The sequence below is a fragment of the Hemiscyllium ocellatum genome, chromosome 33 (assembly GCF_020745735.1).
Source record: "Hemiscyllium ocellatum isolate sHemOce1 chromosome 33, sHemOce1.pat.X.cur, whole genome shotgun sequence".
NCBI classification, from domain to species: domain Eukaryota; kingdom Metazoa; phylum Chordata; class Chondrichthyes; order Orectolobiformes; family Hemiscylliidae; genus Hemiscyllium; species Hemiscyllium ocellatum.
This window is the reverse complement of record NC_083433.1, coordinates 13,820,734-13,844,410: the sequence shown is the minus strand read 5'-3', so window position 1 is coordinate 13,844,410 and position 23,677 is coordinate 13,820,734. Positions and strand designations below refer to the sequence as shown.

The window sequence follows — 23,677 nt, the reverse complement described above, 5'->3', positions numbered from 1 at the left end:
ATAAACTCAACCAACACTGACTACTCCTTGCAATTTCGACCCATCCCCCTTCACACCTCCATTGCTCAATCTACCTTCACTAGCCTCTGTTCCTGCCCCCTCCTGTGAGGATGTTTAAAAGTACTTGTGGGTTCAGTGTGTAGATCTTTAAGATGTCATGATAAGCTGCAGAAAATAATCAAGCAAGCCAGTGGAATGCTGGCCTTTATGTCTAGATGACTGAACTAAAAGGGGTAGAGATTATGCTGCAATTATACAATTGAGTTAGATCTCACTTGGAACACTGTGAGCTGGGCACCATACCTTCAGAATACACTCTTCCAACTTCTTCACATGTATTTCCCTGCTGTTATTAGACTGCTGAATGGACCTGTCTAAATTCAAATAACATTGATCTTGCTTTGTGCATCTCCTGTGCAGCTGTAACATTGTAGACCTCACTCCAACTAAGCACCCTATGATCTGTATGTCCTTGTTTGCTATGATCTGCCTGTTCTGTACATCATACTGTTCTCCGTACTTAGGTACATAGAGTCATAGAATAATACAGCTGTACAGCACAGAAACAGACCCTTCGGTCCAACTTGTCCATGCCGACCAGATATCCTAAATTAATCTAGTCCCATTTGACAGCACTTGACCCATATCCCTCTAAACCCTTCCTATTCATGTACCCATTCAGAAACCTTTTAATGTTACGACAACAATAAATCAAATCTAAAAAAAAAATCAGAAAGATGCTTTGGCTTGGAGAGAGAATGCACAAGTTTGCCAGAATGATACCTGGACGTAAGGGGTTGCGTTAATGAGGAGTGAAATGCAAATAAGGTTTTAGAAAATTAAGGGATGATCTGGTAGCTGTCTTCAAGATGTTGTCAGGAGAAGACAGGGTAAATAAAAATTTCCATTATTTAAGGATTCTTGAACTAGGGGGCATACTTTGAGAATTAGGGCTATTCAGATTAGAAAGCACTTCAACACACAAATCATAGAATCCCTACAGTATGGAAGCAGACCATTCAACCTACACTGACCCTCAACACAGCATCCCAACCAAAACCCACTGCACTCTACCCTATAACCCTACATTTCCCATAGCTAACCCCCTTAGCCTATACCTCCCTGAACACTATGGGTAATTTAGCATGGTCAATCCATCTAACCTGCATATCTTTGGGCTGTGGGGGGAAACCCAAGCAGACACAGGAGAATGTGCAAACCCCACACAGACAGTCACCCGAGGGAGGGATTGAACCTGGGTCCCTGGCACTGTGAGGCAGCAGTGCTAGCCACTGAGCCACTGTGCCACCTGAAAGCAAGAATACTATCCACTGACAAACACCCCTAGCATCTCCCCTTTCTGCTATAATGGTGATGGATGATTGGAACTCCCTTCCACAAATGGCAGTGCATGTTGATCTGATGTTAATTTTAAATCTGAGATAGATTTTTATTTTGTTAAGCAAACATAGTCAGTGTTATAGGCCAATGGAGTTAGGCTACAGATGAGCCATAATCTCACTGACTAACAGAAGAGACCTGAAGGGCTGAATGGCCTACTCCTGTTCTGACGCTTATGCTGTGTTATATGGGTTTGGGGGTGATGGATTCTGGTACAAATATAACATGGGACTTTTAAACTTTTTTTTGCAAAGCATATTTTGTCTGCCCTGGACATTCATATGTTTAGATTAGATTCCTTACAGTGTGGAAACAGGCCCTTCGGCCCAACAAGTCCACACCGACCCTCCGAAGAGTAACCTACCCATACCTATTCCCCTCTGACTAATGCATCTAACACTATGGGTAATTTAACATGGCCAATTCACCTGACCTGCACATCTTTGGACTGTGGGAGGAAACCCACACAGACCTGGGGAGAATGTGCAAACTCCACACAGACAGTTGCCCAAGGCGGGTATTGAACATGGGACCCTGGTGCTGTGAGGCAGCAGTACTAACCACTGAGCCACCGTGCCACCCATAAAGTATAGAGTCAGATAGGGTCACACAGCACAGAAACAGACCCTTCAGCCCAACTTGTACATGCTGACCAGATTTCCTAAACTGAACTGATTCCATTTGCCAGTTTGTACAAGAGGAGAAACAAAGTTAACAAAGAACCTAGTATTTCTTGGAAATGAATGTATTGGCCATAACAGATCTCCATTTTGCCATCTAACCGGTTTGTCTCATTCACCAGCTTTATTGGATTATAATGGAAGTCGGAAAAATGTTGTGAAACTTGAAAGGGTTCAGAAAAGATTTACAAGGACGCTGCCAGGGTTGGAGGATTTGAGCTATAGGGAGAGGCTGAACAGGCTGGGGCTGTTTTCCCTGGAGCATCAGAGGCTGAGGGGTGACGTTATAGAGGTTTATAAAATCATGAGGGGCTTGGATAGGGTGAATAGACAAGGTCTTTTTTCCAGGGTAGGGGAGTCCAAAACTAGAGGTCATAGGTTTAGTGTGAGAGGGGAAAGATATAAAAGAGACCTAAGGGGCAACTTTTTCATGCAGAGGGTGTTACGTGTATGGAATGAGCTGTCAGAGGAGGTGGTGGAGGTTAGTACAATTGCAACATTTAAAAGGCATTTGGATGGGTATATGAATAGGAAGGGTTTGGAGGGATATGGGCTGGGTGCTGGCAGGTGGGACTAGATTGGGTTGGGATATCTGGTTGGCATGGACAGGTTGGACCGAAGGGTCTGTTTCCGAGCTGTACATCTCTATGACTCCATGACTCTAAGTCAATAACTGAAAACCGAGGCATTGCCGATGTTAATGTCACAGAGTCATTCATCACGGAAACAAACCCTTCAGTCCAGCCAGCCCCTTCCAAACATAATCCCAAACCAAACTAATCCCACCTGGCCCATATCCCCCCAAACCTTTTCTATTCATGCATCCGTTCAATTGTCTTTTAAATGTAATTGTACCCACATCAACCATTCCCTCAGAATAGGAAGTGACTTCACCACAGGAAATGACATCACCAACCCAAAGAAACCCAATCATATAAATAGAAAGCAGGAATTTTCAGCAGTGCTTCGCCTGAGGTCCACTGAAGATGTTACCTAGTACGGTGACGAAACGTCTGGAAATGAACCTTTCAGCTCAGTGAGCAAACCTACATCCAAAACCTCAATCTGAGCTACAAATCTTCTCAAAACTCGTTATTCTCCCAGGAAGTTCATTCTACACGCAGGCCACCCTCTGTATAAAAATAGTTGCCCCTCGTGTCTTGTTTAAATCGTTCTCTTCTCACCTTAAAAATGTGCCGCCTAGTCTTGAAATCCCCCATCCTAAGGAAAGGAAAACTACCATACCCTATCTACACCCCTCACAATTTTATAAACCTCTATAAAGTCACCTCTCAATCTTCTATGCTTAGATGAAGAAAGTCTCACTAGCCTTTCTTTATAACTCTGCCAATTTAATACATTTAGCAAGATGGCATCCTAACTAGACAACTCAGTGTAAAGGGCCCACCTCCCACAGACCAGTTGAAGAATTCTGGTATATTTTAATGCCATAAATGCAACGCTCTGTCAAAAGGTTGCTGAAAGTTCAGTTTAATTGGGCAATTGGATCTTACTTGAGTTCGTCTTCTTCAATGAAGCCGCTGCTATCTTGGTCAAGGATTTCGAAGACTTTTTTCACATCCTCAGTACTCTTTTTCTTCAGACCCACCATGTTGAAGAACTTCTTGTGATCAAAGCTTCCGGGAGCTAGAAGTTACATGATGAGGTATAGTTGTGAGGCAAATATCTTTTCATTCTGGTTTTGCAATTAAGGATGTTATAGCAGCATAGGAAGTTATCTTGTCCCTTTCTCCCTTCATTCCCCTTCTACTGTTAGCCACCAATACCATTTTGGGTCATTGGCTATGGTGTGAGAGATGAGGGGGTGGACCCAGCTCTCTCCTCATCCAATATTCACCGAGGACAGACTTAAGAAATTAGGAGCAGGAGTAGATCATAGCCAAATAAAAACAAAATACTGCGGATGCTGGAAATCAGTAACAAAAACAGAAGTTGCTGGAGAAACTCAATGGGTCTGGCTGCATCTGTGGAGAGAGAAAGCAAAGTTAATGTTTCAGGTCCAGTGACCCTGCTACAGAACAGATTTTGAAGTTCTGAAGAAGGGTCATTTGACCTGAAATGTTAACTCAGCTTTCTCCCTCCACAGATGCTGCCGGATCTGCTGAGTTTCTCCAGCAATTTCTGTTTTGGATGATAAAAGCTGGCCTGCTCTTCCATTCAATATGACCATGAACAACTGTAGATTGAAGTCCACTTTTCCCATGTCCTCCACCTCCCTTGATTTCCCGCGAGACTAAACGCTTTCTCTACTTCACCCTAAAATGTGGAATACCTTAAGGAAAACTAAGAGACTCTGATTAAAGTTAAAGGTCTCTCCTATTTAAGATGAAGGTTTGGCAGAATTTCTTCTTTTGGAGGACTTTGGAACGCTCTTCCTCAAAGAGTAATGGAAACTGGGACATTGAATGTACTCAAGGTTAATTTAGGTTGAGTTTTGTTTTGATGCAGTCAGGGATGAGGCAAGAAAGTGGAGTTAAGGTCACAGTCACATCAGGATGTTTGTGAATGGCAGAGCATACTCAGTGGGCTGAATGGTTTGTTGCTCCTGTTTCATCAGGAACAGGCACTCTACCTGGTTGTTCATCTGTATTCAGCTGCATTTACTATCAATGTAATGAGTCAGAAAGTGTGGCACTGGAAAAGCACAGCAGGTCAGGCAGCATCCGAGGAGCAGGAGAACTGACGTTTCGAGCTCAGGTATGTTTCGGCTGTGCTTTTCCAGCACCACACCTTTTGACTCTGATCTCCAGCATCTGCAGTTCTCACTTGTTCCCTGTCATTGTAACAAGTCAATCAACCCAGTACAGAACAGGGATCAAATTCTGCATCTTCCTTCTGAACCCTTGCAGAACTTCTGGGACGGATCAGTTGGAAAGAAATGCACCCACCCCCCGTCCCTCCCCCACCCCACCCCAGAGAGAAAATTGTGGCTTGAATGTTATCGAGGCGAAGGAAAGGGGGTGAACAGTACTGAGGGAAAGGCTGTTTCAGACAGCCAGTACAGAGATGATGGCTGAATCATCCCCTGTTGTAATGCTGCAGCTACTCTGGGATTCTGCCTCCATCCCCATATTGCCACTCCAGCACAGTTAGCTAAAAGAAAAATACTGCAGGTGCTAGGAAACTGAGAGTGCTAGAGAAATGCAACATCTGTGGAGAGAGAAACAGAGTTAATGTTTCGAGACCGATAAAATTTATTTTCAGATCTCTGGGTAACTGCCGGTTCTGGTGCATTTGATCAGCGTTATCACAGGGACTTTTGGTGCCTATGGCTATCCTCATGTTTGGCATAAGGGCAGTACAGTGGCTCAGTGGTTAGTACTACTGCCTCACAGCGCCACAGGGACCCGGGTTCAGTTCCAGCCTTGGGTGACTGTCTGTGTTGGGTTTGTGCATTCTTCCCGTGTCTGTGTGGGTTTTCCCATTTCCTCCCCCAGTCACAAAGGTGTGCAGGTTAGGGTGGAATTGGCCATGCTCAATTGCCCCATGGTGTCCAGAGAGATGTGTGTAGGTTAGGTTCAGGGTTATAGGTAGAGGGGTGGGTCTAGCTATGATACTCTTCAGAGGGTCAGTGTGAACTTGATTGTCCAAATGGCCTTTCCTCCACACTGTAGGGATTCTATGATATGGTGCAAAATACATTGCCAAGGGCAATGTGAATCTTGTATCTGTCTCTCAGAGATGAGTTAGGATTGAGACGGAGGACTGAAGGGGGAGCAATGGTGCAGCGCACTCTCAGCAGCTCCGTCGAATACATTTAGCTGTTGCAACTATTCATGATTACCCATAATTACCCAGGATTCAGGTGTGGTGTAACAATTGAAATATTTCGACATGCTTTCATTTCCCTTCATGGTGTTTCTCTTTACCACATAGTTACATAGAGCAGGGCTATCGCTTAGAGTTACGGATTGTTCCTCCTTTACCTCAGATGTGGCGATGGATTGATCACTCGAGAGACTGGTGCTGGGTCCCCAATTCAATGGACCCTGGTGGAAGTCAAGATGGGCAACACGGTGGCTCAGTGGTTAGCAGTGCTGCCTCACAGCACTAGGACTTGGGTTCAATTCCAGCCTCAGGCGACTGTCTGCGTGAAGTTTACACATTCTCCCCTATCTCACTAATGGAAGCCATGATGTGGAGGTGCGGGGGTGGACCAATTCAGAACTCACATGACACTAGGTTACAGTCCAACAGGTTTATTTGAAATCACAAGCTTTTGGAACGCTGGACTTTTGTCCTTGCCTGATTAAGGAACAGCGCTCCAAAAGCTTGTGATGTCAAATAAACCTGTTGGACTGTAACCTGGTGTCATGTGACTTCTACCGATGGAAGTCACCATTGGCTGCTTATTCTGACCATTTTCTTTAACTTGTTTTTCTTTATTTTCTCTATTTTGTTTGTACCCAGGTACTTTGTAACTAAGATAGTGCCACGAGTTGGCGATATTGTATATTTTTCATCACACTCCTGATTTGTCTTGTAACTTGAGTAGACAGGACAGTAAATCTAATTCTAATTCCTTTGGACAATACTGGTTTAACTAGAGGCACAGAGCACTTGATGGTCACTGGATCTTACAACGTTCGAAGGAAAAGGATAACCTGACGCTACACTGGCTCTTTAGAAACTTTAGTTGCTCCCAGACCCTGTAACTAACCATGGTTCAAGGCACCTCATTCACGAGCTACACACTACAGTGTACCACGGTTATGTTCAGTGCTAGTGCAGCAGGCAAATTTTCCCAAGAATTCCCATGCTCAAGAACCATATTTTGGGGGAAAAGGCATCAAAGAAAAATGACACTGACCGACCACTTCACAGAATCCCCTACAAGTGGAGAAGCAGGCCATTCAGCCCATTGAGCCCACACAGACTATCTGTAAAAGCATCTCATCCAGACCCACACCCCTTTGTTTCTCACGGCCAATCCACCTCCCCTGCACATCATTGGACTGTGGGAGGAAACCTCTTCAGACACGGGGAGTGGCACAAACCCCCCGAGGATGGAATCAAACTGGGGTCCTGGGTGCCATGAAGTAGCAATGCTAACCACCAAGCCATCCTAACTTCCTGCGACATCCCCAGCGCAGTGATGGTGCAGCAGTGAAAGAGTGCATCTTTGAAGCTAAACTCCAGTTTAATGGAGGAAGAGCCAGACAGAAAGCGTTAAAGAGAGAAAGAATGAAAGAGAAAGAACGAAAGAAAAATGAAAGAGGGCATAGGAAGAAAGAGAGAGGAATGGAGGCAAGAAAGAGCGAAGGAACGAGAAAAGAAAGATAAAGAAAGAGAGGAAAAAACAAGGAAGAAAAAATGAGAGTGGAAGTGTGAAAACAACAAGAGAGAAAGAAAAGATGAGAAAGAAAGAAGGAAAAAGGGAAAGAAAGGATGAGAAAGTGTGAGGGGAAAGAAGGAAAGAGGGGAAATAAAGAGTAAAGGAAAAGATGGAAGAGAGGAAGGAGAGGAAAGACAGGATAAAGTAAAGAAATACAGATATCAGAAAAGAAGAAGGATAGCCAGATGACTTGAAAGGGAAAGATGTGGTAATGGGTTTCACTTACTCTGGAAAGCATCAAGGGCTGTTTTGATGTCTGCTTCTGCGAGATACTGTGTCATAGGCATGTTTGCAGCTGTTGAAGAAAAGAAAATATTAATAGCACAGACTATTTCTTTACAAAACCCATGGTTTTCATTCCCCTTTCCATATTTATCAAAATTACAACACTAGGGGAAGCCAGTCTGGCCACTGTGTCTGAGCTGATGTGAACATTGATTCGACAAGTGGGAATGTCTACTGTGAATGCCATCCTGTCCTATCCAAACCCAACCCTCTCATTCCAAAGCTTTGTCCTATTCTCCTTTAGATAAGAGTGTGTTTCTGCTTCAAGGCTCTGATACTCTGGGGGCCCAAATACAAACATGAGGTTATTGACGAGAGTTTGGCTTGCACACAATCGATGTAATGCAAAGTTAAAAATCACACAACATCAGGTAATAGTCCAACAGGTTTAATTGGAAGCACTAGCTTTCGGAGCACCACTCCTTCATCAGGTGCAAGGAGCAGACATGCAGCTAGTATCTGTCATTGGTTGGCTGGATGTGTCAGCCCGAGGTCAGTCTGCACCACTTGAAGGAGAGGTGCATTGCAGCTATTGCAGGTACTGGCAGCAATGCAGGGTGTCAATATTGGCAGCAATGCGGAATGCTAATGCTGGTAAGCAATGCAGGATGCTATTGTTGGCAGTAATGCAGAATACTAGTGTTGGCAGTAATGCAGAATGCTAGTGTTGGCAGCAGTGCAGGATTCTAGTGTTGGCAGCAATGCAGAATGCTATTGTTGGCAGCAATGCAGGATGCTAGTGTTGGCAGCAATGCTGGATGCTAATGTTGGCAGCAGTGCAGAATGCTAGTGTTGGCAGCAATGCAGAATGCTAGTGTTGGCAGTAATGCAGGATGCTAGTGTTGGCAGCAGTGCAGGATGCTAGTGTTAGCAGCAATGCAGGATGCTAGTGTTAGCAGCAGTGCAGAATGCTAGTGTTAGCAGCAATGCAGGATGCTAGTGTTAGCAGCAGTGCAGGATGGTAGTGTTGGCAGCAGTGCAGGATGCTAGTGTTAGCAGCAATGCAGGATGCTAGTGTTAGCAGCAGTGCAGAATGCTAGTGTTAGCAGCAGTGCAGGATGCTAGTGTTGGCAGCAATGCAGAATGCTAGTATTAGCAGCAGTGCAGAATGCTAGTGTTGGCAGCAATGCAGAATGCTAGTATTAGCAGCAGTGCAGAATGCTAGTGTTGGCAGCAATGCAGAATGCTAGTGTTGGCAGCAGTGCAGGATGTCAATGTTTTATCAGCACATTATACCAATGTTGGCAGCAAAGCATAATGCCAATCTGACCTGGGGACAGTGATCAAAGGTATGGCCTGGGACAATGTGGGCCCTAAAGGTTCTGCATGCTGCATAGGAGGCTTGGGTGTCAGCAGGGGAGACATCTTGTTGAGAGGGGTGAGGAGGGGACCAAAGTTCCTCTTGAGACATATTTGGAAAGCAGTGGGAGCAGGAAGCTTGGGGTCAACACTGAGAGCTAAACTCTGAGGATCTGGATACAAGGGCCACAAGGAGTTCAATGGTCTCACAAAAGTAACAGATATCTGGGGATTCGTGAAAGGCAGACATCACTGACAGGGGCTCGATTTGTTACCCATCCCTAATTACCTTTGCTAGGCCATTTAATAAGGCCATTAAGAGTCAACACGTTGTTGTGGGTTTGAACAGGTTTAGGTTTCCTTCTCTTTATAGGTCATTAATAATATTTACAACAGCCGCCATCACTGAAAGTAGCTAATATTTCAGATTAATTTATTTGAATTTGAATTCCAAATGTTGCCATGAAAGACTTTGAACTTCCATTCTCAGAGCTGTTACCTGTCAACAGCCCCTCTCAGCCCCTTCATTTCCCCACAATCTCACGAGTGAGCACACAATTAGCACTGCCATAAACCGCACGCTGATATCTCACAGCTGCCAGGCTATGGTGCAGCTCCGAGCGACCTGGTAGCTCTCAGAGTTCCAGAAGAAATCCAAGGCTGGTGTGACCCATGTGGACAGTGGATGAATGGCTCTGATGCTGAAGCTTGCAAGGATCCCCACGTCAGACGAATTACACTCATGAGGGATGATGTGGAGCTGGGGACAATCAAGGTCAATTTTAGTGATAGCATGTGCGCCCCCAGGTTTAATACCGGCATGTGCACTCTTCAGTCTGAGACAACTGCCACTGTGGTTACATACGGTTGCCTCCATAGCTGAGCTCTTCCAACAGCTTGAATGGTTATGTGTAGCAGCCTCGAGTGTGCCTTTGAATGAGGATGGCAACACCTTGGAGGGATGTCTTCAGATCCGAATAAATCCTGGATAATGTGAACTTCAAATGCATCTTCAGTGGGACTTCGGTAGAGTGGGCCCACTCTGACTTGGCATTTTCAAGTGAATGCTGATTTCACACCAGTCTGAAGAAGATACCCATGAAGATGAGGGCAAGATGCAGAGAGTTTTCAACATCAGCTGGGCAATGTCGGGACCAGTGCTTGAGTCTTTAACAATTGCAGGTTGTGTGCTCCATAGCAGAGAATTGTCCACTGGTACAACATAGCATATAGAACATTACAATGCAGTAAAGACCCTTCGGCCCTCGATACCGCGCCGACCTGTGGAACCAATCTGAAGCCCATCTAACCTACACTATTCCATTATGTTTATCCAATGACCATTTGAATGCCCTGAAAGCTGGAGCATCTACTACTGTTGCAGGCAGGGCAGAAGTAGCCAGATGCGCCATATTGAACTTTGAACTCTGCAATATGATGTAAGTTGGCGCCAACAAGCCCTGGTTGCCTAACCTGTCACACGTGGCCCCTCTGTCCATTCACAGAGATGCTGGGAGGTCCGGTCAATTGAGGAGAATGAATGCCTTCCACCGACCAGAGACACAAAAATGTCGCCGTTTGACATCGTGGAATCACTTTGAGACCTGTGTGTTTAACCTTCGACAACGTGACTTCAACCCTGAGGAAGGTACACATGGACCCACCAACGCCTTGTGAAAATCCAAGACAGTGATCCCTGGCCTCCATCTTCCTAGAAGCTGAAGGCCAACCTCACTACATTTGTACAAACCACAGCGGTTGCAAAATATTCATCATTCAAACTCAGAATGTACAGCTTTCTGGCATGTGTAACTCAGTAAAGGCCAAGGAACAGGGAAAAATACTCAATGCGCTATTCACAAATGGGATAGAGCCATCAAAGCGATACTCCTACTCCTGACAATATGGTTCAAGTCCCTAATTATATTTGTTCCCCTCCAGCTACAGTTTTTGGGAGAGAGAGAGAGAGAGAGAGAGAGGTTACCCTCCATCTACAACAGTTATTGGGAGAAAGAGAGATGGATCACAAAACAGGCACTCACAAGAGTAATTCCCACCATCGGTATTTGGCCAACTCTTATTTGAAATGGTCTTATACTTATCATAGAATTCCTACAGCATGGAAGCAGGCCATTTGTTACATCAAGTCCACACTACCCTTCCAAAAAGGATCACATCCAGATCCACCCTATAACCCTGCGTTTCTCATTGCTAACCCACCTAGCCTGCATGGCCAATCCACCCAACTTGCTCATCTTCCGACAGTGGAAGGAAACGGGAGCGTCCAGAGGAAACCCACGCAAACACGGGCAGAACGTGCAAAGTCAATGCAGACAGTCACCTGAGGCTGGAATTGAACCTGGATCCCTGGAGCAGCAGTGCTAACCACTGAGCCATCCAAATCTTGTTATTGATTTTCCAATCATTCTTTCTTTTCCCTCTCTATACCTTCAGTGCTTTGAAAACATTTTAATCCTATTACTTTTCCAATGGAACACTCTCCATCACCCAACCTTTGTATTCTATCTCTAGCCTTGAATAGACCTGATGACCCAGCCTAGTGAATCTATAGATTCACTACTCTCTGAGAGTACAATTCTGAGTCTACGCCCTCTGGTCCTGGACTTTCCTACAAGAAACAATTTCTTCACATCTACCCTGACAACCTTTCACAGATTCCCTACAGAGTGGAAACAGGCCAATTAGCCCAACTGACCCTCCACAGAGTAACCCACCCAGACCCATTCCCTCTACCCTATTACTCTACGTTTACCCCTGACCAATGCACCTAACCTACACATTCCTGAACACTATGGGGCAATTTAGCACGGCCACTCCAACCTAACCTGCACATCTTTAGACTGTGGGAAGAAACTGGAGCACCCGAAGGAAAACCACGCAGACACGGGGGAGAACATGCAAACTCCACACAGTCAGTCACCCAAGGCTGGAATCGAACGCAGATCCCTGGCACTGTGAGGCAGCAGTGCTAACCACTGAGCCACCAGGGCACCCTTTCTTTTATTTGTTCAGGGGATGTGGGTGTCATGGGTTAGACCAGCATGTGTTGCCCATCTCAAATTGTCCTCGAGAGGGGGAGCCCTTGTAGTGACTGAACTTCGGAGTAAAAGTGCTTCAGGATTTGTGATGTCCGTGATAGTTCAGATCAATCTTTCTTCCATTCTGTGAGAAAAGAACATGGTTCCTTTCACAATGTCAGGGACATCACCTCACACATGAGGTAGTTTCCCGGACCCAGGATGCTCTCTTGTGATAGATTAAATTTGAGGGGTGTCAAGGAGGAACTTTGAGATTCCAAATGGGTCTGTTTTCAAGTCATAGAATCCCTACAATATGGAAAGAGACCATTCGGCCCATCGGGTCTGCACCCGCCCTCCAAACAGCATCCTGCTCAATCCCAGCCCCCCCCCCACCCTATGCCCGTAACCCTGCATTTACCATGGTTAACCCACTTAGCCCATAGGAAAATTGGCATGGGGGTGATACACAGGGCATCTCAAGACTGTATGTGAGTCTTTTTATTCCTTGATTTAATTTCTGTTAAGTGTGCCTCGAAGTGTTCAGTTTGTTACTTCCCTGCATTAAACTGTATTGACTGCCAAGTCGCCCATTCTACTAACCTTTAAAACTGTAAACCAAATCTGGAATATAAGGTTGGTGCCAGCAATGGTTACCGTAAAACTATCATCAATTGTTGTCAAAAATAAAATCCCCATCAAATCACTCATGATATTATTGAAAAGACTAAAGATTCTCGGATCCTGACTCCATGCCTATCCTTGGCGCCTGAGATTTGATCAAATGGTTTGAAGCATTGGTATTGGATTTGACCCTCAGCTCGACTTCCGAACACAAATCTGTGTCATTAATAACCTCTCCAACTTCCACCTCAGTCTCCTGCCTCAGCTCATCTGTTGCTGAATCGCTCTTCCAAGCCTTCGTTACTGCTGTCGAAGAGTGTGGTGCTGGAAAAGCACAGCCGGTCAGATAGCATCAACGAGCAGGAGGGTCGCTGTTTCGAGCATAAGCTCTTTGTTACCACTGGAATTGAGTCTCCTCCTTCCTACTTTACCATGCACCACCGTAAGATTATTCACAACCTCATTGCCTTGGTGTCCTTACTCACACCAAGTTGAGTGAAACCATTTTTCCTTCTGCAGTCCCTTGACATTGAAGATGACCTCCTTCCAGTGTGGAGTTGAGGTGATGAGACATTCCCATGCACACTGCCACAGTCATAGTGGTTGCTGCTTGCTGATATGGATGGATGGAGTGTTCGGCTCTTGCTGCCTCCTCTTGTTTGCTTTTGGCCTCCATGTGGCCAACAGTTGACACCTGCGCAATTGCTTTGTCTTCTGTGTGGACCGTCACTTCCGATTCCCACCAGTTGGCGACGCAAGTGGTTAGCACTGCTGCTTCGCGCAGCCAGGGTCCTGGGTTTGATCCCTGCCTTGGGCAGCTGCCTGTGTGGAAGTTTGCACATTCTCCCCGTGTCTGTGTGCGCTTTGTCTAGATTCTCTGGTTTCCTCCCACTGTCAAAATGTTTCCTCCCACAATCCAAAGATGTGCAGGTTAGGTAAATTGACCATGCTAAATTGCCATACAGTGTTCAGGGATGTGTAGGTTAGGTCCTGTTTTCACACTATCAGGATTCTATGATTGTGTCGGCAAGATTTTGAGGACCTCCTTGAAGTGCTCCCTCTGGCCTCCTGGCAAATGCATGCTGTGGTGAAGCACATCAACTCTGTGCCTGGTGACTGAGATTGGCCCCATTTAAGTGACTCCCTGACCTTGGAGTAGACTTTGTCATATTCAGTCCCCCTGTGGCTTCACCGTCCTGCATTGGGTGGTTCCAAAAACCTTTATGGAGATAAGATTTAGACTTTGAGATCTGGATGTTTTCCTTACTTATTGATTTTCTTTTATTTCTGCTATTGGCTTTTTTCTGAGATTCTGATTTGTTAACAAGTTGGGGTGACGCAGTGGTTAGCACTGATGCCTCAAGACAGGAGAGACCCGGGTTCATTTCCAGCCTTGGGCGACTGTCTGTGTGGTGTTTGCATGTTTTCCTTGTGTCTGCATTGGCTTTGTCTGGATGCTCCAGTTTCCTCCGACAGTCCAAAGATGTGGACTGGCCCTGCTAAATTGTTCAGGGCTGTGTAGGTTGGGTTGATGAGCCATGGGAAATACAAGGGTGTGGGCCGAATGGCCTGCTTCCACACCACAGGGATTCTATGGTGACTTTGCATACTTTTCACTGCACTCATGTAGCCCTATACTTCAGCACATATGACAATAAAATCTAATTCTAATTGTATCAGTGATCTCCACTCTTTTCCATTCCAATCTCTTGAAAATCGCAGATTTTAGTCACTCCACAATGAATGGCCATGCCTTAACCTGTCAAGTCTTTGAGCACTGGACTTCCTTCACACTTTCCATTTCTCCATCTCTCCATCTTGCTTTCTTCATTTAAGACATCACTAAAACCTACCTCTTTGACTGAATATCTGGTCCCTCATCCTGATATCTCCTCATGTTTCTCAGTGGCAGATTTGGTTTCATAATCTTCATGTGAAGTAGCCTGGGGCCATTTTTAATCACACTAAAAGGGCAGTATATAAATGCAGGCAGATGTTACTGTCCAAGAGCACAATCTTGGCTGGCCTCCAAGATTGGTACTGATGTAGAATTTGAGGTCTCACACAGTAAGGGACAGAATGATATTTCTAGGTGGAGATGACTCAGGAGATTGGGTGTTTTTCAGATTATTGTGGCCATCTGGTTAACGGGCACCCTTGGCACACATCCGCAGACATTTATTTCTCTACTAAGGAATCATGAGTCTTGGTATGGCATTGCCAGCTGTACAAACTGGCAAATATGATGTTGCGAAGAGGCAACCAGTTGCTTCATGGTATTGAACTTCAATATCGCCATAAAAACTGACAAACTTTCCTAACTTTCCAACTTGCACTCATCAGGACAGAATCACAAGAATGCCAAATCTCAAAGGGAGGAGTTTGAGATTTGGTGTTCTTGTAATTTTGTCCTGATGAGAATTACCATTTGAAGAAAGTTCAACAGGATATTTCTTTCCTCAGAAGTACTCCATGGGATCTATTGATGAAGCCAATAAGGGATGATCCAATCCTTCCATTCTTCAGGAAGAGAGGGTTGGCACTGGTTCCTTAGTCTGAAGCAGTGGTAGAATGGAAATGTTCTTTTATATGTATACATTCGAGGTCACATGCTGTTCAATGGCAAGCCTTCATAATGAAACGGCATTTCGTTAGAAGCATTTAATCCTTCACTCAACAAAAATATAGTGTGGACCTTAATATACAATGAATTAAATTTATTTTGACGTTATCATAACATTACGAAAACAAATGTGGTTGTTTGTACACAGCAAGATCCCACAAACAACAGGGTGATCATGCGTTTTTGTGACTTCGACTGAGGGACGATTTTTAGCCGGAGCACTGAGGAGAGCTTCCCTGATCTTCATTGAAAGATGGTCCAGCTGGTAGGATGGCACTCCTTCAGTACGGCACACTATCAGTCATAGACTTTGCAACCAACTTCTAATGGCCGTATTCAAAAGGTGAGACGCCTCCCCAAGTGGGCGCCACCGACCCTCGGGTTCCAGAAATCAGAAGGTCAACGAGGGACTGAAGGAGTCTTGATTGCCACAGGGCAGCAAGGTTGGTGCTTCAGTGAGCAGAATCATTGGTTTGAAGGAATCTCAAACAGTTATCCGTTTCAAAGTGTGCGTCTTGCACCTGCTTTATGTCAATAAAGCCCCTACCCCTTTACACAAGGAAGGTCCATATCAATGAGATTGGAATAGAATGATAGCGGAATAGCTAATGGCAAGAGACAAAAACAGGAATTGCTGGAGAAGCTCAGGAGGTCTGGCAGCACCTGTGGTGAGAAATTAGAAACTTAACATCTTGTTAACTCTGCCTTCTTCTCACAGATGACGCCGACCTGTAGAGTTTCTCCAGTGATTTCTGTTTTTGTTTCAGATCTCCAGCATCCACAGTTCTTTTTTTTTAAGCGTTTTCTTGATAGAGGAACTTATAGATGTTTAGCACAGATACAGACCCTTTGGTTCAACTTGTCCATGCCGACCAGATATCCTAACCTTATCTAGTCATGGTATTGAACTTCAATATCACCATAAAAACTGACAAACTGTCCTAACTTTCCAACTTGAACTCAGTAGGACAGACTCACAAGAATGCCAGATATCCTAACCTTATCTAGTCACATTTGCCAGCATTTGGCCCATTTTCCTCTAAACCCTTCCTGTTCATATACCCATCCAGGTGCCTTTTAAATGTTGTAATTATACCAGCCTTTAGCACTTCCTCTGACAGCTCATTCCAAAAATGTACCACCCTCTGTGTGCCCCTTAGATCCCTTTTAAATCTTTCCCCTCTCACCCTAAACATATGCCCTCTAGTTTTGGACTCCTCTACCCTGGGGAAAAGACCTTGACTAGTCACTCTATCCATGCACTTTATAACTTTAGAGAAAAAAGCATTCCTTGATTAAACCATCTTTAAAGTTCTTTCCTTGACCCTGCACAAATTTTCAATACTGCTTTTTTTCAAACAGTTGGCAGCTGAGGGGGCCATCAAATCTGAGCACAATTTCCAACAATAGGAAGACAAACAGAAAGTGCTGAACAAACTCGTCAGCCTCTGTAACCATTCTGAAGAAGAAACAAACCAGACTTGAAATGCTTTCCCTCCACAGGTGCTGCCAGATCAGCTCGGTTTCTCCAACACTTTCTGTTTTTATTTCAGATTTTCAGTATCCGCAGTATTTTACTTTTATGCTGGCAAAGGGAGTGAACTCAGTAACCCTGGGCAATAGTCCAAAGTGCTTCATTCATTTGTAACATTGTAGGATGGCACTCAATCCAAGAAATCTATACCCTTTGTTTGCAAAGTGTTGATAAAAGGACACTTGCCTTGCTTCTTAGATTAGATTTCCTACAGTATGGAAACAGGCCTGTCAGGTCCACACCAGCCCTCCAAACAGTGACCCATCCAGACCCATTCCCCTACATTTATTCCTAACTAATGCACCTAACACTAGGGGCAATTTAGCACGGCCAATTCACCCTAACCTGCACACCTTTGGACTGTGGGAGAAAACCCATGCAGACACAGGGAGAATGTGCAAACTCCACACAGAGAGTTACCTGAGGCAGGAATTGAACCCAGGTCCCTGGCACTGTAAGGCAGCTGTTTTAACCACTGAGCCACCATACCACCCACTTAAGCAGGCATCCTCAACTCTCTAACGGTTAGCAGATAAATTCAAAAGAGAGAAGGACTTGGATTTATGTATCCGGTATTTCAACAGAGTAGACACTACAATAATGTAGGGAAGATACCTGCCAATTTACACACAGCTCCCACAATGTTATAGAATCAGTATTAATTGAGGGATACATAGTGGCCATGATTCTACGGAGAAACCCCTTCAAAATAATTTGCTTGAATCTTGCAGGAAGGATGTTATTAAACTGGAAAGAGTTACAAAGATGTTACTGAGACTGGAAGGTTTGAGCTATAAGGAAAGGCTGGGGCTTATTTACCTGGAGTGTAGGAGGTGAGGAGGTTTATAAAATCATGAGGGTCATAGGTAGGCTGAATAGTCAAGGTCCATTCTCCCCAGGGCAGGGAGCCCAAATCCAAAGGGCATAGGTTTAAAGATGAGAGGGGAAAGATTTAAAAGGGACCTATGGATAACTTTTTCACTCAGAGGTGTAAGAGAAAGTGATAGAGGAGTAAAAAGTGAGGTCTGCAGATGCTGGAGATCAGAGCTGAAAATGTGTTGCTGGTCAAAGCACAGCAGGCCAGGCAGCATCCAAGGAACAGGAAATTCGACGTTTCGGGCCAGAGCCCTTCATCAGGAAAGTGATAGAGGAAGCTGCCAACTGTTTGAAGAGAAGTAGTAGTGAAAATTTGCAGGAAAAGAGAGAGAGTAAAATACTTTAAAGATGGTCATAATCAGGGAAATTTTTTCTCTCTTAAGAAGGCAATCTTTTTGAACAGAAGTTCGTCTTTAAAGAAAATATTTATAAAAGAATAAATGCTGGAAATCTGAACTGACAATTCTAACATTTAGATTAGATCCCATACTGGCCCTTCAGCCCAACAAGTCCACACCAGCCTTCCGAAGAGTAACCTACCCAAACCCTAACACTATGGGCAATTTAGCATGGCCAATCCACCCTAACCTGCACATAATTGGACTGTGGGAGGAAACCGGAGCACCCGGAGGAAACCCACACAGACAGTGGGAAAATGTGCAAACTCCACACAGTAGTCACCTGAGGCTGGAATCAAACCTGGGACTCTGATGGTGTGAGACAGCAATGCCAACCACTGAGCCACCCCAAACAAAGTCAGAAGTCGCACAACACCAGGTTATAGTCCAACAGATTTATTTAAAATCAGAAGCTTTCGGAGCGCCGCTCATTCACCTGATGAAGGGCTACATTCTGAAAGCTTGTGATTTCAAACAAAGCTGTCAGACTCTAACCTGGTGTCATGTGATTTCTGATTTTGCCCATTCCGTATCCAACGCCAGCATCTCCACAACACGTGGACAAGTACATGAGCAGGAAAGGCTTAGAGGGAATATGGGTCATTGGGACTAGTTTAGGTTAGGAAAGCCTAGTCAGCATGGACAAGTTGGACCACTTCTGTGTTGCATGACTCTATGATTGCGAGGGAAGGTTGAATTTATACAATGCATTTTGCATACTTTAGACCAATGAAGCACTTTTAAAGTGTAGTCACTGTTGTAATGTGGGAAATTTGTGCACAACAGGCTCCTAAATGACTGGCTAATTCCAGTTTGTCGCTGTTGTTTGAAAAATAAATATTAACCCAAAATGTGGGGAGAACTCCAATGTTGTGGAACTTTTTACGGCCATTTGAGAATTCAGATGTGGCCTTGGTGTAATATCTCATCTGAGGTAATAATGCAATAATGAGGCCTTCCCTCTCTACTACAGAACAGCCTCGATTATCCGAACGAGATGGGCGGGGAGTATTTTGTTCGGATAACTGATTATTTGGATGACGCATGACGTTTTTAAGGGACCTTGAGGTCTTGCTCAGATAATCCAAAGTTTGGATAATTGACATTTGGATAACTGAGGTCATACTGTATTGTGCAGAAGTGTGATCAGGTCAGTGAAGTGGGACTTGAACCTGCAACGTTCTGACTCAGAGGTGAAAGGGTGGGTTAGCTGAGGCCAGATGGGACATTGAAATTGGCAGCAGTCCCCCTGATGAAAGCATCAACAAGAGTTCTGATCCAAATCCTGACTAGAATCTAGTAATAGCTCATTGAAAACAACACAGGTCTGGAAGCTGGTGTGGACAGGACTGGGCTCAGCTGCAGTGCTGTGTTGCCTTGTTGGCATTCTGGCTGTTCGCTGACATGGAATGATCCTCTGGGCAAGCGACCAAGAGAGCTACAAGCAATGTGGAGCTCACAAACATGGGGCAGCATGTTCACGAAGGGAAAATTGACAGGATGTTGAATTTGCACCTCACAGCCTTCAAACGTTTGTAGGGAGAATTATAGCACCATGCAGCTCAAAGTGCAGCCATTGATCCCATCATAACCGTGCTGGCCCTTTGAAGGAGCTAACAACTCCCCTGGCTATTTCCCCATTGTCCTGGAATCAGTACTCGCACGGTTTGCTGCAAAGTGAAATGACAGCACATGACAATGGTCACTGAACAGGGCAACTCAAGCAGTCGAACGGCCCCTCTCTGAGGGACAGGGTGTCTTTGGGGACAAGGTAGCCTCAGTGAAGAGCTGAAAATGCGTTGCTGGAAAAGCGCAGCAGGTCAGGCAGCATCCAAGGAGCAGGAGAATTGACGTTTCGGGCATAAGCCCTTCTTCAGGCTCTGAAACCTCACTTTCAGCCTCAGTGAAGGATCAGACTGACAACCATTTGCAAACCACAGGCTTAATTCCATGTAAATACTGTCTTCCACACCTAGCCTTAATTTCCCTTCGTGTTTGCAACGACTTGATGCCAGCGGGATGACGAATCCCTGTTTCATGATCTTTTGGTCATCCACGTGTACAAATCTCATGTCGACATGAGGTGACTGCTTCATTCTATTGCCAAATTGGAGAAAAGCCACCCATTTTAATACTGGGAAGCAGTTCCTGTTCTACTCACTGCTCTGTTTCGGGCTGGGTCTATGTGTGGGTTACATCAGTGAAAGATAAAAGGGGAGGCTCCATTTGTGGATTGCTACAAGGCTTTAGATAATTGGAGTGGAGTCAAATGCAAATTGGCTGCAATGCTAAGTATTAAAGACCCAGTTGATAGTGGAGCTTATGGCATTACACACTCAAATGTCAAGAAGATTGTCTGCAGATTAATTTCTCCAGTTTCAGCATTGTTAAAAACAAGGGGATTAGAGCAGGGAGTAAGCTCAGAGTGTCGCCAGGAAGCATGCTTAATGAATGGTAGCAACACAGCCACAACAAAGTGAAAACATAGCCCAAACTGTAAAGCAGCAGTTATCACGCAGTTATATACACAAAATGCCTCAGTTTTTGGCTTGCTCTTCATCCAACGAGGGACTGTATCGTTATTCCTTTACCATTGAAATCTTTGAGTTCCCTCTCTAGCTAACGAGTGTACCTAGAGCAGCGGGTCAAGAAAGCAGCTCACCATCGCCTTCCCAAGGGGCAACTAGGGACGGTCAACAAGTGCTGGCTCAGTCACCTCACTGCGAGAAAAAGTGGCGATGTTTGACCGCATTAAAGCAATCGTCAAATGAAATCACCTCAAAATATGGAGTCAAATGGTGAAAGAGTGTTTCGTGTGTTCTCCCTCTCGCTCCCCTCTCCACTTTGGTTTTTTTCATGATGTGGAGGAGCCGGTGTTGGACTGGAGTGGACCAAGTTAAAAATCAGCCAAGAGAAAGTGAGGACTGCAGATACTGGAGATCAGAGTCGAAAGTGTGCTGGTAAAGCACAGCTGCTCAGGCAGCATCCGAGGAGCAGGAGAGTCGATGTTTCGGGGAAAAGCCCTTCTTCAGGAATAAGGCTTGTGGAACAAGGGGGTGGACAGATAAATGGGAGGGATGTGGGGCTGGAGGGGAAGGTAACTGGGAGTGCGATAGATAGGCGGAAGTGGGGATAATGGTGATAGGTCATAGAGGAGGATGGAGCAGATAGGTGGGAAGGAAGATGGACAGGTAGATAGTTCAAGAGGGTGGTGCTGAGTTGGAAGATTGGATCTGGGATAAGGTGGGGGGAGGGGAAATGAGGAAACTGGTGAAATCCACATTGATCCCATGTGGTTGGAGGGTCCCAAGGTGGAAGTTGAAAGTTAAAAACCACATAACACCAGGTTATAGTCCAACAAGTTGATTTGGAAACACTAGCTTTTGGAGCACTGCTCCTTCACCAGGTAGCTGTGGAGCAGGACCATTAGATACAGACGCCATTTGCTATAAATTGCTATATATCTTATGGTCCTGCTCCACAGCTACCTGATGAAGGAGCAGCACTCCGAAAGCTAGTGCTTCCAAATCAACCTGTTGGACTATAACCTGGTGTTGTGTGGTTTTTAACTTGATCCTTTTCGCCATTGTGCCATTTACCCATCAGATGCTTTGTTGCATTTGCCAAATTTATAAAATATTAGCAGGCACCCAAACATCTTTAAGCTGAACCATCATGACCAACATTTGAATCCTCATCGTTGGGGCAGTCCAGTTCACTCAGACGGCGGTGGTGCCTACTTGCACAGCCCGATCCCAGTTTCAGAGCTCCGCTCCAGTGTGATTTATCAGTGAGCATCATGCACAGACGTCCATGCCTCAGACTTTGGGGATCCAATCTTCCTCACCCTCCCGTCAGAACAACATGTCCATAGAAACCTAACCCTTCCTGAATACTTTGACCAGGAAAGCATAAGCATATTGCGATCATTTTAACTTTGGCCAATAGTTTTACTTAGAGCAACATCAAAGGAGCAACCATTATAATACAAGACTAAGAAGGCTCTTGTTGTATAGTGGTAGTGTCCCTATCTCTGAGCCGAGAGGCCTGGAATTAAATGCTCAAGAGATGTATAAATGCTGAGCAAGTTGACTAAAAATGTCTGAATAACAGCTAAAGTGCCTTTTGACTGAAGGAATTGGAAAATCACATTGAGAAAAACAGGATTGTCCATTTCACACAATCACACACAATACAAATTACTGAACTGATAAATAGAAATGACTTCAATATCCAAAAAGCCTGTTCAGCCCTTATTTTAAGTTTCATGTGAATTCTCAAACAGCATAAAAAATTGTTTTGGAATCCCCAACTACCAAATATAATTCTTCAGCTTCAGAACCTAGGGAATTAGGTTCTCGTTCAGTAACGTGCAAAACTAAAACAAAACTCCAGAGTTGAAGCGTTCAGTTATCATTATCAATATTTTAAATTTCTGATGGACAATCCATAATTTCAAAGAACATCTCTCCACCTGTCATTAAAAGCCAAATAACTTTCGAATTGATTTTATTTTCTGAGGAAGGATCACTCGACCTGAAACATTAACTCTGATTTCTCTCCACAGATGCTGCCAGACCTGCTGAGCTTTTCCAGCAATCTCTGCATTTGCTTCTGATTTAACTGCATCCACAGTTCTTTTGGTGTTTATCTATTTCATTTTATTCTGTTAAATTGCTTTTCAAATAATAGTTTTATTATGAAAATTCTCACTTCAATTTGATGTTTTGTAGCACACTTCCTCCTCCTAATTGTATCCTTCCCTCTTGTTTGCTGTTCCCTCCATCATTGCACTCCCATTCCCACTGCTTTTCTCCCCTTTGGCGCATTCTGTTTCTGTTTTAAATCCTTTTTCTTTTAGATCTTATTCAAGTGGCTTCTCTTTCCTCCTGCTCCTTTCCCCTCTGCACTTTAAGCATTCAGAGCGATCCCTCTGAAAAGGCTTCGCTGCATCCTTCCTCTCCTTTCTTCCTCCGCGTTTCCTGAGCAAAGCTCCAGGTGAGGGACTTACCTTAAAGTGTTGGACACGCGTTGGCGGAAGGACTGCAGGAATTAGGAGGTGGCTGAGGAACAAGCAATGGGTAACTGGGGAAAGCAGCCCCAACCCTTATGTACTCGGCTCCCGCTCTATTTTAGGAAGTTATCTCTTTTCAGCTCCTGAAGGATCAGATAGTCAGAAATGAGACAGTATCACATTTACTTTGCCTAATCAAACTTGCACTATTAATATCTCAAGCTGGTTGCCTGAAAAACTCAGTGTGAAGCTATGTAACTGTGGTAAAGAAGCAGTTCTCTCCTGCTTTGACACCCCTGCATTGACTCCAAATAAGTGAGCTACAGAGTGCCAACCCTCAAATCCCAACACTCCCACAATGGTGCCTTTACACCCAATCCCTCTCCCCCAAGTTTGGACCCACAGCTTAGCTGCCCATGTGACTTCTCCTGATATCCATCTCTGCTGCGATAGAATTGGTGAGGCAATTGTCTAAATTGTAGCAAATGCTTTCTTTAAGTTTAATCTGTCCCAGGTATTTGGATGGGAAGGTGGGCCCTTTTGCAAGTA

At 44.7% G+C, this 23,677-nt stretch overlaps 1 protein-coding gene across 1 annotated transcript in view; it reads right to left on the bottom strand.

Annotated features, from left to right (window-relative positions):
* Positions 1-23,234, bottom strand: part of LOC132831490 (parvalbumin alpha-like) — a 28,977-nt gene extending 5,743 nt beyond the window's left edge. Inside the window, exons 1-3 of the mRNA XM_060849660.1 lie at positions 23,126-23,234; positions 7,664-7,732; positions 3,596-3,728 (exon numbers count right to left, since the gene is read on the bottom strand). Coding sequence (XP_060705643.1) covers positions 3,596-3,728; positions 7,664-7,724 — 194 coding nt within the window. The 5' untranslated portion in view covers positions 7,725-7,732; positions 23,126-23,234. The remainder of the gene's footprint in view (positions 1-3,595; positions 3,729-7,663; positions 7,733-23,125) is intronic.
* Positions 23,235-23,677: the final 443 nt, after the last annotated feature.